Genomic DNA, 19,296 nt, shown 5'->3' on the forward strand with positions numbered 1-19,296 from the left:
TGCTTAGCTGTACTTTTACTCAAGTAGCTGGTTTTCAGGTACTCTTTACACCTCTGCTTGTGTGTGTGTGTGTGTGTGTGTGTGTGTGTGTGTTTTCCCCTCCGAAAGATTAAAACACCTGCTCATTTAGCTTAATCTGTCCAGAATTGTATAAACCCCCCCTTCACCGCGCGGGTCTCCCGTGTGCCAGTGGATATGTCGGACAACCTCTAATAAAACTTGTTTCGAATCGCTAAATGTGTGTCGTTGTAAATCATTGTAAAGCCGTCAAAACCTGATCAACGATCGACATCATTTGTTTACCACAAAGACACACCCTTCTCAGTCAGGTGACGGGTTACACAACTGAACATTCAAATTAACTTTTAAATGTTTGTGGACAAAAATGAAACTGAAAGTCCCTCCAACAGACATCCCGTGAGCTCCATATTGCTCCCAAATTATCCAGAGAGATGAACAAAAAAAGAACACAGTTCGGTAAGTAGGCCTATTTATTTTGTTTTGTTATTATTTTATGGCTTTCTCCAAAGCAAATGATGTGCGGTCTACCGTAAATGTAATACTTTCAAAATATTTAAATATAGGCTACGTTTTAAGAATCAAAATGGCACATTGGCAGAATGAGAAGGGTTCGTTTTCGCTTGCCCTTTTGTGAAACATATAAAGATAGCAGGCTATCACAAAAGTGCTGTGTGTAGGCTATATTTTGTTGTCGCCTCTAGCAAAGGATCTCCACAGAGGAAGAAGACATCGAGATTTTCCGAGAGACACGTTCATGCCGCTTCCATATAGACGTGTGTACGGACGACAGAGCCGGCTGGAGAGTGGTAAGATCCCAGGAACTAAATTTGTTTGAATGCCTCAAGAATGTCTGCTGAGGGACACCGTCCAGCGACCTTCTCAAAATTGTTTAGCGCCGTTATGTTCGACCTAAAAGCAAAATCGTTATCAAGGTAATTGAAAGGCAATTTTCATTAACAATGTTGCGTTTTTTTGTTTGACAGCTTGAAGAAACGACTAGTCTACACACTGAGAAACGGCATAATAAATGTCGCTCTTTTTAACTAATAGTTTCAGCTGCGCAGTTGCATTTTCCATAGAACTTGTGCAAAAACCTTCCTAGGCCACTTAACTTTTGTTTGTACAGTTATTTGGAACAGACCATCCTGAATTTAGTCATGTCTTGACTCAGTCAGTCAGTATAGCCTAAAATAAACAATAAAAATGAAAATAAAAATAAATAAATAGGCTATAAATGAAATCGTTTTAACAGTATTAAATAATACACAGCATTAAAATATTATAAATATTTATAGACCTAATGATAAATGCAAACAAGTAAGACTCAATTTGAATAAGACTTGCTTATTCAAATTTCTCATATGGTAATACAGAAATTTGTGTGTGTTCATTACAGACAGAAAGTGGTCCAATGGTAGGCCTACTTTACATGCTCAACAGAACCGGCCTTATAATCAGCAAGAATTACCAACAAACAGAGGTGAGGTGTAATGGACTTTTATGAAATCACTATGAGAAAATATTCTTCAGTATGACTACTTTATATCTCATTCAGTGCATTTGATTTTAATTAGGTCATGGCTCGAATGTCAAGACACTTTTGAATATAATTATAAAGGATCTGCAGCCCTTAAGTGCTGTGACAAGACATCATCTCACAAGGACTCTGCAATCCTCTTTAGATCTTCAGTTAAGTGCCTCGTGGCTCCGAAATGAGCTACAGAGCCTTTACGGGCACGAGAGGGTGGAAGTACAGAATGCAGTCAATAATGCAAGTAACCTCGCTCTCTCAGCTGAGTTGTGGAGCTCCAGTGAGAAGGTGTTTTACCTGACAGTATCCTGTCACCTAATCAGCGAAAACTGGAAGCTGAAATCGTATGTGCTAGATACAGCTCATTTACTCACCAAGCACACAGCAGAGAACGCAGCAGAGCACCTTTTGAGAATTTCGAACGAGTGGAACGTCACAGAAAAGACCCAGATTGTGGTCACAAATGTTGATGGCATAAAGAAGGCCCATACCAATGGATGCAGATGGACCTATATACCTTGTTTTGCTTATACCCTGGATAAAGTTTTCAGAGAAACCATACTGAGAACCGACTGCGAATCTCTACTCAGGAAGTGTCAGCAAATAGTTGCATTTTTCCACCAAAACTACAAAGCCTCACAAAATCTCCAGGAGTATTGTGCTTCTCTCAATCTCCAGCGAAGTGAACTGACTCAATCCTGTGGTCTAAAGTGGCTTCCTACTCTTCATATGCTGAAGAACATCTCAGAGCAGTGGAAAGCCATTTTTAAGGTTTTTGTCAACAGACGAGTGGATGATCTTTGCCTGAATGAGAATGAAAGAAAAATAATTGAAAACATCGTGGCAGTGCTGGACATTATGAAGGACGTCACAGAGGAAGTCTTAAGTCGAGGGTTCAGCCCCATCTCAAACATAATACCGCTTGTGCAAAAGCTGCAGAAGAGGCTGAGAAACCAATCGGTGGTGAAGAATGGAATAGCAAAGAAACTGTCAGAAATGTGTGACTTTCATATCGGCAACATCAAACAAAACATTTGGTTTAGAGTTAGCACAGCACTGGACCCGCGATACAAAACCAGCGTTCTGCAGGACTCTGGCATTGAAGATATCACAGCAGAAATCAGGAAACAGATCAGGGGAGATCCACACACTGCAGTGCACTGCAGTCATGACACTGAAAGCGAAGAGTCAGTCTTTCAAAAGTACTGGAAAACAACAAGCATTTCAGTGAATGCACTTGAATTCTGGAAGACCAATGAAGAGTTAAAAAAACTGGCAACAGTGGCCCGCAAGTACCTTACAGTGGTCTCCACTGCCATTCCAGTGGAGCGTGTGCACCAGCTGCAAGAATCACGGCTTGTTGACAGGAGAAACTGTCTGGAGCCAGAAAATGTCAATATGATCCTGTTTTTGAACAGCAACCAATGAAGAAAACACATTATGTATGTACGCATACTTTCTGTAAATAATGCTCAGCACTGTAAATGTTTCAAATACTGTCAAAATGTAAATATCTGTTACATGAATGCCATGGAGATATATATTATGGACACTTTTTCTTACACATTTATATATACATTTTAATCAAAAATCTTGATCTAGACAATTTTTTAATGCTTTCCATTTCCTACATTAAATGGGAGCAAAATATAAAAACACACGCACATGCATAGATACCCATGTAATGTGTAAAATTAGTTGCTGTTTTTCCTTCTACAGGTGATCAATGGGACCCCTCACTGGATATGATTATTTCAGATTTACATCCACATACCAAAGTTGAAGAGCTTGAATTCTATGAATGAAAGGTTTCAGTATCTACCAGCATCTGCTGATATACTTTTAAAGCTTCAACAATTGTTTTTCAAAGCAACACAAACTGTGCAAAAAGGTCTGTAGACTGTTGCATTGTCTTCTGTAGTGTGGAAAACCACAGCAAATAAAACCTATATTACAGCTACCTGTCACCTGATCGATAACGCATGGACCCAGCAGTCATGTGTTTTGGAAACCACACCTCTACCCGAAGAATATAAACCCAGTCATTTTATTGTACAGCTTCTGAAAATAGCAGATAAATGGCGAATTGGAAGCAAGGTTAAAGTGGTAGTGACGAATGAAGATGGGATCAAGAGAGACATCAAAAAAGCAGGATGGGATCTCATACCCTGCTTCGCCAACACACTGGATGTGGTCTTCAAGGAGATGCTCGAGGCATCTTCTGACTGGAAAGAGCTGGTGCAAAGATGTTGTAAAATATCAGAGTATTTTTCTAATGTTGAAGCACAAGGTCACCTCAAGAGGGCACAAAAAAAGCTGTGGTTACCGCAACATAACCTGGCTGAGACTAAGGGTGATAAATGGCTTTCTAAGCTAAATATGCTAGAAAGAATCTCAGAGCAGCATGAGGCCATACGCCAAGTGCTAATTGAATTTGACGTTGACTTGTTAAGCAAGCACAAAAAATAAAAACAAAGACAATATCACCCCTCAAGGCATTCCAAGATGTCATATCACCAGCAAAACGATACCACTCACTGTCATTATACATTATACCACAGGTGGAAGCCATAAGGAAGAAGCTAAATGAGTGAGTGGAAATGAGTTTGCTAAGGAATCATCACTTCAGTAGAGCCAAGGAAAACGACTGGCTGACATTGAGCACCACCCTTGACCTGAGATACAGAGACATCACTCTCTCTGAGAAGGAGACTTTCACACGCATTAGTAAAAGGATCATTGCTGAAATGGAACACCTGAATGAAGAGAATCAAGGGAGAAGTTTCCGACAGCCGGACAGTTTTGATATGGCTCTGAAGAGATACTTGGAAAAGAAAACGTTGCAGATTGGATGGGATCCTCTTGCATTCTGGAAATTCCCGAAAGATGAAGACTGGTACCTGAGTGAGGTTGCACGCAAATACCTGGCTGTTGTGTCTACCGCGGTCCCGGCTGACATTGCCTTTGACATGGAGAAAGCCAGACTCGTGGCCAGTCAAAAAAGCAGCTTGGATCCAGAACATCTAAATATGATGCCTTTTCTAAATGCCAACTGTTTCCTTCACTCTTAACTCATTATTTAACAGAGGGGGAAATGATCATAGCCTGTTTGTTGTGAAAGATGAACGGTCACAAAAAATTACCTATTAGCTATTATTGTTATTATGATCATGCTACCAGCACATCATTTAATATTTTAAGGGGTATAGTGGTTAATTAAGGTTATATATTTATCTATTTTGATTAGCAACTATTTACTTTGTAGTTTCAATAGTCAATAATCAATCAGTGACAATATGCACAATACAAATATTATTCATCGGGCTTTGTCTGCAGTTTTTCAGTAGGTGAACTCGAAAAAAAGTTGTGAGATTTGTACACAATTTCTTGTAAATAAGCTTTGCATTGAAAAGAAAAACCTGCTTTTTTAACGCAGAATACGATGGAGATTGTCTCACCAAATATTAGCTATTGTTTGTCAGTTACCTTAAGCTGTAATTGTTGAATGAGGATTGACCACAAGATGGCAGTAGGAACACATTTATGCTATAGGCCTAGATTGAAGCATATAACATAAACACAATATAATACATGTAATATAATATAACAATGTTTTTTTCAGTCCATCCATGCATAAAGTCACATCATGGTGTTCTTACCTTATTCATGTTCACCTTGAATCCACTCCCCCAATGCATTTCCCATAAAAATCCTGTTTGCAGAGATCTGTTGCATCAGCATAAATAGTGCAAACGTAAATTTCTCTTGAGTCAACACACTGGAATAGCTGTGATACAGTAGTTTTTAGCCTGACGATGGTTATTACGCATGTGAATCTACAACACTGGAGAACTACAACATGACCAAACTAGCTCATTGTTGAATGAGGATTGACCACAAGATGGCAGTAGGAACATTTATGCTATAGGCCTAGATTGAAGCATATAACACAAACACAATATAATACATGTAATATAATATAACAATGTTTTTTTCAGTCCATCCATGCATAAAGTCACATCATGGTGTTCTTACCTTATTCATGTTCACCTTGAATCCACTCCCCCAATGCATTTCCCATAAAAATCCTGTTTGCAGAGATCTGTTGCATCAGCATAAATAGTGCAAACGTAAATTTCTCTTGAGTCAACACACTGGAATAGCTGTGATACAGTAGTTTTTAGCCTGACGATGGTTATTACGCATGTGAATCTACAACACTGGAGAACTACAACATGACCAAACTAGCTCAGGTATTTTGTTTTACTCTTTAAATTATGATTCGCATGAACATAAATACAAATTACGGCCCTCTGGTGAAGTTTGCAGCTTTTTCTTTTATTGAAAAATATAACTGTCATTTTGCAAGGGAAAGTAAGGCAGGTCATTATTTATATCATTTCAGTACAGAATGATACAGACATTAAGTGAAAAAAGATAAACAGCAAATACTTGGAAATGGTTTTATACTATATTTTAGTGTTTTGTCAACCATTTTCTGCAGCACCTGTAGGAAGATGTGGTAATATAAATTATTATAAACCTCTGTGCATAATCAAGCAAAGAAATTATACTATGCTATTGTATATGGACGGTAGAGTTTTGTCTCTGTAAGCATAGACACAAGTAAAAGTATGAATGTCCTGAAAGAAAACTACTCCGAAACTGTAGAGGGAGCCCTGCTGCTCTAAAAACCTGTTACAGTCCAGCGTTCCAGCTCACTTTCAGTCTCACAAATCCAGTTCCGGACATCTGGTCTTCTTCAAAAGCTTTGCATGCAGTCTGATATCTCCACGACCACTTCTTTAACCCATAAAATGAACAAAAACTGGGCAACAAAAGAGAGGAAGAGAAGACATTGGCACATTTGATTATCCTCCATTTGTGCTGGCAGACCAAACAGCACAATGCAGCATTTTGACCAGATATTAGGCAACCCAAGCCCCTCGTACCCCATTAATAAAGCCCTTTCCAAACCATTCTATATACCCACACTGAAAAACACTCTAGGAAACATGGAGTCAGCATTACAAACATCTTTCTTACAAACCGTACCTTACTTGTTCCTCTGTACAAACATGCTGATTTCACAAACCAACAAAAAACACTGACAGGTGAGCAAGGAAATAATGTAGCTGTAGTCTTGGGAGTGTTAAAGCTGATGTAAAGCCTAACTGAGCTCACAAAGTGAAGGTAAAAGGCCACAGAGAGATCTGTACAAACAATTATGTACCACTGAAACCAAGCGTTTACAAAAATAACTAATTCTACAAAATGGTGCTCTCTTGAGTGCAGTGTGCTTATATAAATGTCAGATTACAGGGCCAACACTGTTGACTAAACAATAGCATCAATCAAAAGACTCAAATATACAGTAAATGAATAACTGAACATGATGTACATATATCAAGAGTGGAATGCTTTTAAATTATCTCCCCAAAACATAACTTTGTGTCATAGGGGGAAAAATAATCTCGATTCCCAAAGTGCACAATGAACAGTTAATACTTGCTTTAATAGATGGTAATTATTTTATGTTTTCAGTGGTAAACCACAGCCTATAATAGTGTTAAGTATATTGCCAGTATTTGGGCAAATTTGCTGTTAGCATAGTTTGTGAAAGTCTCATAATAGAGACCTAAATGTAAAGTGTGTAATTTCTGTGGCACTAAACAGAATTTCAAAAATAACGTTTTAAACATTACCAGACTGCCACTGGTCAAACAAATGCGTGGCCCCGCCTTCAAACTCTCACGATTGGTTGTTATGGAATTACAATCCAAGTAAAGATTCCAACTAGGGGGAAAAAAACCCCCTGAAAATTGCAGTTTAGTTTTTTTTTAGATTCCATTTTAGTGCTGCTGATGGTGCAGAAATTACACACTTCACCTTTAAGGAAAATTAGTGAAAGCTTTACATAACTTTGTAACATAAAATTGGATGATGGATCGAGTTTGCTCATTTTATATATGTTAAATAATTTTAATAAAGTACAATTTTGTCTACATTTAACTGATGCAAAGGGTATGGCACTAACTCACAGAGTGGCTATACAAGTTACAGTCTCATCATGGGGTGTTGATCTCTCTTCAAACCTAAATACAGAAACACAAATAACTATAAGAGTTATTCAGAGATGAAAACCCTCCAGATCCACTTCTGCTGATGAGCACAGCTTGAAGTTCGAGGCACTACACTAGACCATGAATAAGAGTGCTACGCTCTTCATCTCTGAGCCTATACAATGATAATCAAATAACACACTCCTCAGCCCTCTTGATATCAATCCTCATTCTCTCACACACACACAAATTGGCAATTGGTTCCACTTGGACTGATTCTACTGCCTACAAGTAATGCAACGTCACCACTGCTTTTGGTTTCTGCATCCCATCAATCTGAAATCTCCATGATTGAGAATTTCATGATACCTGACAGGAAATCCCACAAATAACTATAAAATCATTCAGAGATGAAAACCCTCCAGAGCCACTTCTGCTGACGAGCACAGTTTGAAGTTCAAGGCACTACGTTAGACCCTGAATAAGACAGCTACACTCTTCATCTCTGAGCCTTTACAATGATAATCAAATAACACACTCCTCAGCCCTCTTGATATCAATCCTCATTCTCTCACACACACACAAATTGGCAATTGGTTCCACTTGGACTGATTCTACTGCCTACAAGTAATGCAACGTCACCACTGCTTTTGGTTTCTGCATCCCATCAATCTGAAATCTCCATGATTGAGAATTTCATGATACCTGACAGGAAATCCTCTTAAACATGCATGGACCACATGACAAAGTTCAGATCTACAACATAAACAACTTTCGATGGGAAAAGGTAACATATGCCAGAGATAAAGCGTTCTGTTGAACCTCCAAACACGTTTATGGTATTCCAATCATCTCACCATTTACATCATTATGGTTTTGTATACAAGGCAAAATGTAGGATATAACTTAAAGATGGAATCAAAAGCTGTAAAACACACAGTAGGAAACTTAAGACTGTTGGCGTTGGTATTTTTTTAAATTTAAAGTTTAAAGGCATAAGCAAGAGTACTGCGTCGATCATGGGAGAATGTGAGGCTTGGTTCCAAACAAACCTCCTGTATCAGCATTCCAAGTGGTCAACACTGGAATTCATTAATGATACTCACAAGACTGTAATTACCATTTGAAATGGAATTCCCTCGCCATGGCATATGCAAACACGCAAGCACATTCCTCTCACAGCTGTGGTGGCTCTGGTGAAAGTCACTAGTAAAAGAGGGTTTATGTACCTGATCTAGAAAATGTAGTGAAAAAGCCTTTAGCAAGGGCTAAAACATACGTTTTCCCTTTCATCTCCATTATAAAATCAGTCCTCCAAGTCAGTGTACGAGCTTTAATTGACCACAACCAACTTCCACCATTTATTTTAGTCTTTGCAAAGACTGTTCTGGCACCTTATGGTTCACTTTACACCGTAATCTCGTCATCATCGTCGTCATCATCCATGTAGGAGAAGTCCCTGTCGTCTTGAACTCGAGGTGAGCTGTACTTGATGTTGTTCGTGTTCCCCTCATACATCTGATTGTGGGATTTTTCATCTAGCACGGTGGACCCTGAACTGGAGAGGGAACAGCTGTCCAGGTTTTGATGGTTCCTGGTTTGGAGCTCTGGAGTGTAAGGGTTGGTGCCTGGCCTTTGGCGTGGGGGCCGGATTGGAGGAAGAGGGTCCTCTTCTTCCACCTCGTTGGGAGGGCTTTGGGGCGGCGAGCTGCGTCCCTCGCTACTCTTCCCCTCTTCAAATCCCAGATCGTCATCGTCAATGCCCTTCTTGTCCATCACACTCAGGATGTCACCCAGCATGGAGGGACCCAGATCAATGTGGAAGGACATGATGGACTCGGCATGTTTCATGCCTCCGGTGTAAGGAACCGATGGACGCAAGTCAGTCAGCTCTCCAAAATTCCTCTCGTCCAGCTCCAAGTCTGATACAGCAGATGCCGTGGCTCCATTAAGCGGCTTTACTTCGTCTTCTGGAAGTTTCTTTAAAGGACTTGAGGACACGCTTTTGGGAAAGTGGATTCCAGTACCTCGTCCTGTGTCATCGTCATTCAAATATGGCAGTGAGATTGCGTTTTTTACATAACTCGGCGAGCCACCAGGGGGCGCCAGTTTGGATATGTCAGGCTTGTCACGATTGGCCGACTGCGAGCGCTTGCTGCTTCGGAAAGTACGAGAAAGGAGGCTCTGTTTAGGTGAGCTCTGCTGTACCTCCGGCTCCTTTGGTGGCTCCCCTGAGCGGCTGCTAAGAAAGGAGGTGTCCCCGAACGCATCGCCTCCTCGACCCACGTGCATAGTGTGACGGAAGTCTCCCAGAGGTGCGCTGATCATCTCCGCAGTCAGGTCAGCACGAGAACGCCGTTTCGACTGGGAGGACGAGGACACAAGCTGCTTCAGAATAGGCATGATGACTTCTCAAATACTGTCCACAGAAAAATAAAATCACCAATGTCACCAAACTTTCTTTGCCAAGAGATGAGTCACTTTTTCCTATGAAGGTATAGATCCAGGACAGTGGTCAGGATGAAAATTATTCCAAGAATCCAGGACACATGGCCATTTTTATCCTTAAAGTATAGTGTCCAGCCTTCGACATCTGCAATTCGACCTATGATAGAAGAGAAAAGACACAATAAATGTCATTTTATTACAAGGCTGACATTTTATTACTGAATCGGAGATTCTCTTTTAATTTTAGAACTTGAGTTGAACCGTCAACTGATGGAATATATTACAAGTGGAAATTATTGGAATTATACATGATATTTGGAATTTTGACCTATGCGACATCACAATGATATCACATATTAAATTTATGTCCCACTTTGTTTTAAAGGATTAATTATAATGGAAAATTGGCTTTGCAAAAGAAACAGATGAAGCAGGAATTAAACCACACAAATTACACACCAAATTCTAGGTTCTTATTATTACTGACTTCTATTAACATGTTAGCATCAATACTGCCATAGGACATCAGTGCTCTAAAAAAAGATCCTGGAAAAGCACACAAAAGACTCCTCTCTTCAACCTGTGAGTATATACTGTTATATTTGGATAGTAACTGCAATTGTAATTTAGTAAAATAACAATGTTATTTTTTTTATTTGAGTTCTGCAAAACATGACGTTTGAATTAAAGTGGCCTTGTTTAAAAAATAAGACAGATTGTACAAATGAAAACAAATAAAAGGCTGCAATGCAGATTTCGGGTAGTAATGTGGTCCAAGGCACAAATCCCCTTTCTTTCCAAATCCACATTCACTTTGTGATTACATAACCATAAGCTCAGAGGATCCTGGGAGCCCAGAGCTGTAAAGAGTTGCATTTCTTCTTAAATTCAACTCCATCCAGTGCAGAATTCTCTGTAGTGTGCCAGACTCTTATATCATGAGGAAATCTAGACCTTTACTCTTTGTTGTACTCCACTGCAGCTGCCTCCTTCCAGGCCTTGTGCTGACAATGTAGTTTTTCCTTTTCCCCAGACAACTTGCTTGCATTTTTCACCCTTCTTTTTGAACACTCCTTCCTTTTTGTATGTAACTGGGTATAGGAATATAAGGACTTTAAAGATTATAGTTCCACTTAATTTGGATCACATTCTTACTGCTTTTATTGTCTTTAGGAGGCTGGTGTCAAATGATGAGAACTACTTTTAAATTGCCAATAGCTCTTGAAATCAACAACATAAAAACTCTGTTTCCCATAATTACTGATTTGCATTTATTGCATTTAGTGTTTGAAAGCTTCTGGATTCATTTGCACAGACAAAATTAAACAAAAGTATTAAGACCATGGCTAAACATGGTTTAAGGTGGTTCTTGCATTCTTCCACTGATGGAACAGCATCATTTTAAACTTAATGAAAATCACAATTTCTGGAATTTTTAAATATGTAAATAAGTTAATGTGAATAACTTGTTAGGGTTAGTGTAAATAGGGTTAATGTAAGTTAAATAAGATAATGTGAATATATACATAAAGCAAAAAGCAAACAAATAAATAAAATAAGCAAATAAAGAAAGAATAAAATTCTGTTTAGCTTTATAAAATATATTAAATTTACTGTTGTTGTTATTTTTATTATTTATTCTATTTTTATTATTATTTTTTTTTTTTTTTATGGGACTTATTTTGTTTTGAACAAGAACCAGTTCTTGATTCCCAGCTCTATTTGAAACCACTTTGTCCTTTGCATTTTTTGTCCTTTCTCTTAAAGTGAATCATTTTGCATGTCTCGGAAGACTAATGACGGTTGTATCATCTTATTGTAATGTCACTGTAGAGGGAATGAAAAAAGGAAAGTGAAAAGTTGAATAAATACGAGATAATTCAAGTGTTCTTAATCATTGAGTTCACTGAACTTTCTGATTCCCAGCTGGGCGCTGTGATTTATGGTTTAATAATCTGATTATCTGCTTCTTTACACAGGGGAGGCCTATTAGCTTTCACTGACCACCAACAGCAAACAAAAGACTTGAGACACACCAATCCCTCAAACAAACCATGATCAAAGACACCAAGTTGTTCAACAAACATAATTCTAAAAAAGACAAGTCTGATTTCTCTGAAACGGAGATGGAAACATATCAACAAATTGCTTGTTGCCGTCTAGACAGTTGTCCACAATTCTCCATGTTTTCAAACATGACTTCATAGCCACCCCTGGTTTGTGTGCATGCCATCTGGATGAATGAGATCCAGGCAACAATATTCCAAAGACACGTCACCCCACCAAAACATTTGCATCTCTGACAACAAAAGCCCATTGAGCGACTGTAGTTGTGAGAGAACAGAAGAGGGTTTGATAAACAATAAGCTCCCCACTTTAGTAAAAGAACTGGGTGTCCCTGTGGAGGATTCAGCTCTGCCCGCTAGCAGGTTGACCTCATTGTTGAATCACAGAATATCGCCCCATTCTGAGGTCTCTAGATAGATGTGTTGTGTGTGTGTGTGTGTGTGTGTGTTCGCATGCATGCACAGTAATGCAAGACAGCCTAGTTCCCAAATAAAGGATTTTGATCACATAAATCACATACTTCTGTATATTTATTTATTTTTCAGTTTTTTTTAGTTTTTTAGTGTTAGGCTGTTTAGGCTTATTCTGCGGTGTTTATATAAGCCTTTTGACGTGTTGTGTCATGGAGCTGTAAAAACGGGTACACTCACTAAGTGAATGAATCACGTTTGTGCCGAACTCTTATTACAAAGCAAAAACAAACACTCTCCTTTGATCCTTGAACGTTTTTCTCAGTTAATGTACGCGGTCTCGCAGTCTGAAGCGTCTGTCATAGCAAATCAACACATGCTGTTGTAAATAATTAAGCGAAGCATCTTCTCATAGGAAAAGAACACGCAGTCTAATGAATAATTTAATAGACACCGACGCGTCATCGATGTACTAGAGTCCATTGCCACGTCACAAATTGTGACGTCAACACAATGTAGATTTTAAACCCGGAAGATGAAAATAGCGCAAAAAAGCTTAAAATTAACCAGTTTTCTCCAACAGTTAGAACTATCGAATGCTAACACTGTCTTCCATGATGTGCAACACAAACACCTCTGCTAAAATCTCAGAAAAAGTAGTCTGGGGTTTCATGACCCTTTAAAGACAAAGCCATTAAACTTTAAAAGATTCAAATGATAAAATAAGTTATTTTTATTTTTAACATTATAGCTCTTATATGGCAACTGCTTAGCAACTTACATTTAAAATGCAAGGTTTGCTTATAAACAAGATCACATTTGAGGTATGACTATATACTATTTATTGTATGCTGTAGAACAAAATGTGAAAGTCTCTTCAAGTAATAATAATCTCAGACCTCATTTTACTCATAAATTGAAAACCGCAAGGAAAATTCCCAAGGGAACCCATGCAGAATTAGCCTTCCGGATTGGCCTGAAAATTGATGTCATAAAATCACAAGTGAACAGCTCTATTGCTCCAATGGTAGGAAAATCCCTAATTATGGACTGTATATATGGCTCAGGGGGCATGATTAATTGCAATATATTCAACTGGTTTGCTATAAAAATGTTATAGAATTATGCAATTAATTCAGTTTATTCTATTAATTCATGAAGTTTTGATACATAAAAAAAGAAATGTTTTAATTAAATTAGTAAAAATACCTTTCAATACAAATCTAAAAATATATAGTCTACATTGACTTAAAAATAAATAATAAATAAAATTATAAAAATAAATAAATCCATATTATAAATCCATAATCTCCATATTATTTGACTTAATGGGAATTGGAAGCTAAATGACAAAAAAATAAAATAAAATAAAAAGAGGAGTAATTAAAACAACAAAATTAAATTTTTTGTAAGTTTAGATTAATAATACTACTATTAATAATAATAAATATAATTTAAATATATTATTTATCATTTTTATTATTTTATACACATTCACCTTATGTTGTCAAATGTCATGAATTGAATAACCAATCTTCACAAAAATACAGCGAGTCTTTGGTCCTGTTTAGGCATGGGCTGATTACCGGTTTCAAGGTATACCGCGATTTGAAAATTTCACGGTTTCAAAACCGCTAATATTTTCCGTTATACCGTTCCTGCAGTATGCGCTGTTTTTCATGTCTCCTCAAAGACTGAAAGTGTAGGAATCCCTCAGGTTGAGTGCAGTGTAGAGAGTAATAACACGAGCCTCTCCCTCCTGTTGGTGCGAGCGAGCGGTCAGTCACGTGTGTGTAGGATGGCCGAACTTAAGGAGCTTCCCCTGGAACTTATGCAATCGGCAACCGGCCGTTTTTTGTCTTATTGCAAGCAACTGAACTATTGGAAGAAAATCCTCAATATTTATTTGGGGGGTTTATATGAATGTGTTTCTGAGGGGAACTGACTGTCTTCAGAAAAGTTTACGTGGTATTTTCTTTTAATCTCGTCTCTGTATTGTTCATATTAAAGCAGTGTTTTAGCGCATTACTGCTTTGTTTACAGCGTTAACCAAGGAAACGCCGTATCTGGTGTTCCAGAAGCGCCTCCTGCTGTCAGAGAGTGAATCTGCATCTCATTCAGAGCATCTACTGTTTGCTTCGCTCAGGCATGTAGTACAATTTCACAAAGCTAGTCAGAACATTCTGTTTTTGCTTCAAATTGGGTTATTATTAAATCAAATTATGTATATGAAATTATATAACTAAATGACATGAAATTATATAAATTATATGCATACTATATGAATTATATAACTAAAATTAAATAACTAATTACAGATCAAGATTAAATAAAGATGTCAGTCTTTATTTTTATTCTTTTTAGGAAACAAATCAAAGAAAAAATAAACAAATTCTACTGTTCCTAATATTCTGTATATATAAAATATATTGTGTTCAGTGGAAAATTTTTGTTTTTTTCCCCCCAGTCATTTAAAAATAACACATATTAGAGCTGTAACGACAATACCGTGATACCGTGAAACCGTGATATTTTTTTTTAATTAAAAATATATTGTGTTCAGCGGAAAAAAGTTTTTTTTTTTTACCCAGTCATTTAAAAATAACGTATTTTAGAGCTGTAACAACAATACCGTGATACCGTGATATTTTTGCTTAAGGTTATCATACCGTCAAAATCTCATACCGGCCCATGCCTAGTCTTGTTCATGCCTGTTTCCAGCAATCACAGCATCTAAACGCTTCATTAACAGCTCCACTCTGGGGATTTCAGAGCATGTCATTTGTGTTCAGCATCATTACACATCAGTACAAAAATCCTAACAGCTTCTAAAAGACAGCACACCAGCTAAAGATCTCTCTCCCCCTCTGGACATGCGTGTACATATCGGAGCTCACTGGAGACCTACAACTTCACAGCTGCCCGGACCCTTGAGATCAAACTCAGTGAGGGTCTAAGCACACATCTGCAGGGCCTCGTTTCACAGGCTCCAAACCGGGATACCAGGAGACCCGCTTCAGTCTCGTCAACATTCCAAAGTATGAAGCACACAACATTCTCACAAGAAAAAAATATATTAGTCTGTCTCGTCTGGCAGGAGGCCCCTGTGGCAATGATGGTAGAAAAACAAGGGTTGGATTGTGGGTTAAAAATTGAGAAATATTTTGGGGTTTGAGTATGAATGTGGCCATCAAACCCACAGCTGTATTTATATAATGCACTTTTATGCACAAAGAGAGATTAGGACCAAGGAAAATAAAGCAATCATGGTATAAATGATTCACATCTTTACCACAAGCATCATTCATCTCATGCTGTTAACTCATGATGTCACAATTTATTGCGTAAAGTGTAATCTCATGCAAAGCACATGGAAAGAAGTCATCAGATGATGCTACGCTGAATGAGCCGCCAGCGGTCACTTAATGTTACTGTACTTTTATTCATAGATCTGTTTTAATCTTTTAAGAGTGATCATTATTTATTAAACAGGATGCTACTGTGCTCTGGAAAACATCTTAATTATTCTTCCATCACAACAACAGCTCTCTGTTATTACAGTACAAAACTCTGGAACCCATTACCATTCTTTATTTAAGCAAAGATTAATGACTATGACATTATACATTATATAAGAATATAGACACGCTTTAGACATGACTAAATGACTGTAACCTTGTCAGTGATGTCTCTATTCACATTACAGCATGACCTTAAAGGCAGAGTAAGGGATTTCTGGTAGCCAATGTTGATATTTGAAATCACCAAGACAAACACGCCCCTACCCCGTTAATCGTTTTAATCACAGTTTTAATTGTTTATTATTATTTATTAAATAACAACAAATTAGCCAAAATTTTACATGTGCTCTAGGCATGTGGCCAATAAAGTAAAAAGTATGCAAAAGAGTAATAAAATAAGCAATTAAGCAAATAAATAAAATTAAGTAAATAAATGTCAATAAATAAAATACTTAAAAGATAAGGAAACAAACTAAAAAAAATATTTAAAAAATAAATTAAATAGAGCATGCAAATTAATAAATAATTTGAGCATAAATTAAAAATTAAATAAATAATGTACCACTTGGTTTTTCAAATAAGAAAAATCTCAATGTTGTGCGTGCATTCATTCATTCACTCACTCATTCATTATATAGCTTGTACATTGAATGGGAGTTACTACTTGAATGAAAAGCTCTAAAATTATCTTTGTACCAAAAGCAATTTGTCTTAGTAACATGCAGAAAAGGCCTAAACCGGCCTGTGATTCTTTGAGATCTAGGACGGCAGGATTGAGGCACAGAAACCATTTGATTAATGTCCGGACAACACATTAAATAATCTCTTTAAGGCTTAACATCCCTTTAAGAGTATTGGCTCTTAGAGAGGTTGCTGGTGTCAACTGTAAAACACAGAGGATTCCTGTCTGTCTGGCACAATGTCTCTCATATTAAATGCTTAACAGCAGTCAAACCAGCCATAAACAATCAATACAGCTGATTTAGCTGCTGTTAAGCATTTTGATTATTATACTGTAAACTTAAGCGAGGGTAGACGTACTCCAGAAAGTACAGCACTGCTGCACTAAGACTCATCACAGTGTGATACACACATGCATTCTGAGTGCTGCTGCTATCTGCCTGAAAATAATTAAATTGTGATATATTTTTTCTGTATGCAGATGTAAAATATCGAAATGTTTTTAATTTCATGCCGCTTGGTGGTTGGTTATGGTCCTACTGCAGTAAACACGGCCCTTTATATTATATATTTATAATATACATATATATTATAAATATATATTTCTATATATTTCACATATATTTCCATATATTTGTTAGTAGGGCTGGGCAAAAAAAATCGATTTTTCGATTAATCGGTTTTTTTTAAATGACGTCGATTCGATATCGATTCTCAAAAGCCGCGAATCGATCTTTTCCGGGATTTATTTCAGCACACATTTAAAATAAGATCTGATTAACGTGAATCTTATCATTAGTCTTCTCCACTAGATGTCACCCTTATTTACCTTGCGCGATGTTACAACAGAAATCCTGTCATTCATTCAGCGCTTATCATGGCCATATGCGTGATTCGCAATGCTCAGGTGAAATGCTATAGTAATACTATAAATCTGCGGAAGCATTTGATATCACGCATAAGGCGCCATGATTTCCGCAATGAATGAATGGCGGATGGTGCGGCGCACTTTTTTGTTTACTAAACACATACTAAAGCGCGGATGACGCTCGCGGTGTTTTCAGCTTCTGCTGTCTCACTATATGATGATATGAACACGAATGTCATCTCCAGCTGCTCTGAGAGTCACTTCATTAGCATTTTACCGTTTCATTTGAGAAAACTACCGTCATATCACATACACAGCAGCTGGAAGTTCTTCACGGCAACCCGTCAAAATAAATGTTTAGTTTAACGTTCTACTGTCAGAATATATTACTATTTAGCAGTCTTAAGAATCAATGCTACTACTGCTAATAAATATTAATAAATCTTTATTTTTAAAGGAATTATCACATCTGTTTTCTTTTTAATTTTAACAGTAAACCTCTGTTGTGCAGCACTTTGTTTGCCAAAAAATAAAAGGGTTTAATTTGCATTTGATTAGGATAAAATAAATTAATGTTTTATGTCTTCATCTGATTACCAGAAAAATTAAGAACATTTTATAGGGCCCTATTATTGTTTAAAAAAGGACCCATACAAAAAAAAGTATAGGTTTAAAATACAGGCATGTGGTTCTTAATTTCTTTTTATTAATTCACCATTTGTAAACTGATGTTTACTGTAATTTTTTTAGAAATATCAATAGCATTTGTATTAAAACTATATTCACTGAATGTAATCAAAAAATCGAGAATCGAATCGAGAGCTTGCAAATCGAAATCGGGACATCTGAATCGATACCCAGCCCTATTTGTTAGTGTATATAAACATCTTCTTCTTTACACCTCAAGCATGCATGTGAATGCATTACATCAACTCTAGGTTCCCATGTCTGTGTTTTTCTACTTCTCGGTACAAAACAGCTGAAGCATATCAAGATAAAAGCAAAATATGGAGAAAAAAATATATTTGGGGGATGTCCTAAAAGGGAAAAAAATATGGACCATAAAGAAAACAGACCACTGTATTCCATTATATCATAATGGAGCAGTGTACAAAAAACAAGGTAGTACTATGTGTTCTTTGTGTGTGTGTTGTTCAATGAACCCATACATTTTTTTCATCTATTAAACTCCTGGGGCTTTAACATGCCTTGTATTTAAATATTTAAAAGAACAAATTTTCATTAAAATGCAATTTTATTGAAATAACTAAATATCGCACTTCCTGTAGAAAATATAGTTCCTGATTTAAGGTTAAATGTAGGCCTCTATGATTGCAGCAAAGTGGTACTCAAAATAGCAAGGTAACACAAACATTCACAGGAAAATTTAATTGAAACCAGGAACTGGTTGAAAGCATAAAAGAGCCATACAGTTTTAGATGTTATTATTGACTACAATTACAACCTGTTTTTCCTGTTAACCCTTCCACAGGCCTGAGGCCTCATATAGACACAGATATAAAGTGTAAACAAACAGATACAATATAGGGAAGACATGAAGACACCCACCAAATCAACCAATAGGATCTCCTTTCACACTAGTGCTGGGCAGTATGACCAAAAATTTATATCACCGTATTTTTCAAAATTATACCGGTTTCACGGTACATGACAATATTTTTTTTTT

At 37.2% G+C, this 19,296-nt stretch overlaps 2 protein-coding genes across 4 annotated transcripts in view; one reads left to right on the forward strand and one right to left on the reverse strand.

The window, feature by feature from the left end:
- The first annotated feature begins 407 nt into the window (after positions 1-407).
- On the forward strand, positions 408-3,561 carry LOC107753253 (zinc finger BED domain-containing protein 1-like). Its single transcript, XM_016569373.1, has 5 exons — positions 408-477; positions 723-827; positions 1,418-1,501; positions 1,596-2,994; positions 3,272-3,561. The coding sequence occupies exons 1-4, from the start codon at positions 453-455 to the stop codon at positions 2,978-2,980; spliced, it is 1,599 nt and encodes a 532-aa protein (XP_016424859.1). The 5' UTR covers positions 408-452; the 3' UTR covers positions 2,981-2,994; positions 3,272-3,561.
- Positions 3,562-5,921: 2,360 nt separating this feature from the next.
- Positions 5,922-19,296, reverse strand: part of cdc42ep4b (CDC42 effector protein (Rho GTPase binding) 4b) — a 25,554-nt gene continuing 12,179 nt past the window's right edge. For 2 of the 3 annotated variants that reach the window (XM_016569375.1, XM_016569374.1), the window contains one exon: positions 8,011-10,219. In XM_016569375.1, coding sequence (XP_016424861.1) covers positions 9,022-10,017 — 996 coding nt within the window. In that variant the 5' untranslated portion in view covers positions 10,018-10,219 and the 3' untranslated portion in view covers positions 8,011-9,021. Of the gene's footprint in view, positions 7,984-8,010; positions 10,220-19,296 lie in introns of those variants that run through there. The other variant, XR_001641448.1, reaches the window with a different exon arrangement.

This window comes from Sinocyclocheilus rhinocerous, unplaced genomic scaffold, assembly GCF_001515625.1.
Source record: "Sinocyclocheilus rhinocerous isolate Xijiao unplaced genomic scaffold, SAMN03320098_v1.1 scaffold411, whole genome shotgun sequence".
Lineage (NCBI taxonomy): Eukaryota > Metazoa > Chordata > Actinopteri > Cypriniformes > Cyprinidae > Sinocyclocheilus > Sinocyclocheilus rhinocerous.

What these genes read in the sequence shown, in the direction of transcription:
- LOC107753253 (XM_016569373.1), top strand. Translation starts at nt 453, where the DNA reads ATGAACAAAAAAAGAACACAGTTCG. An exon ending in CAAAAAAAGAACACAGTTCG is followed by an intron (nt 478 to 722) that starts GTAAGTAGGCCT and finishes TGTCGCCTCTAG; the next exon opens with CAAAGGATCTCCACAGAGGA. An exon ending in ACAGAGCCGGCTGGAGAGTG is followed by an intron (nt 828 to 1,417) that starts GTAAGATCCCAG and finishes TGTTCATTACAG; the next exon opens with ACAGAAAGTGGTCCAATGGT.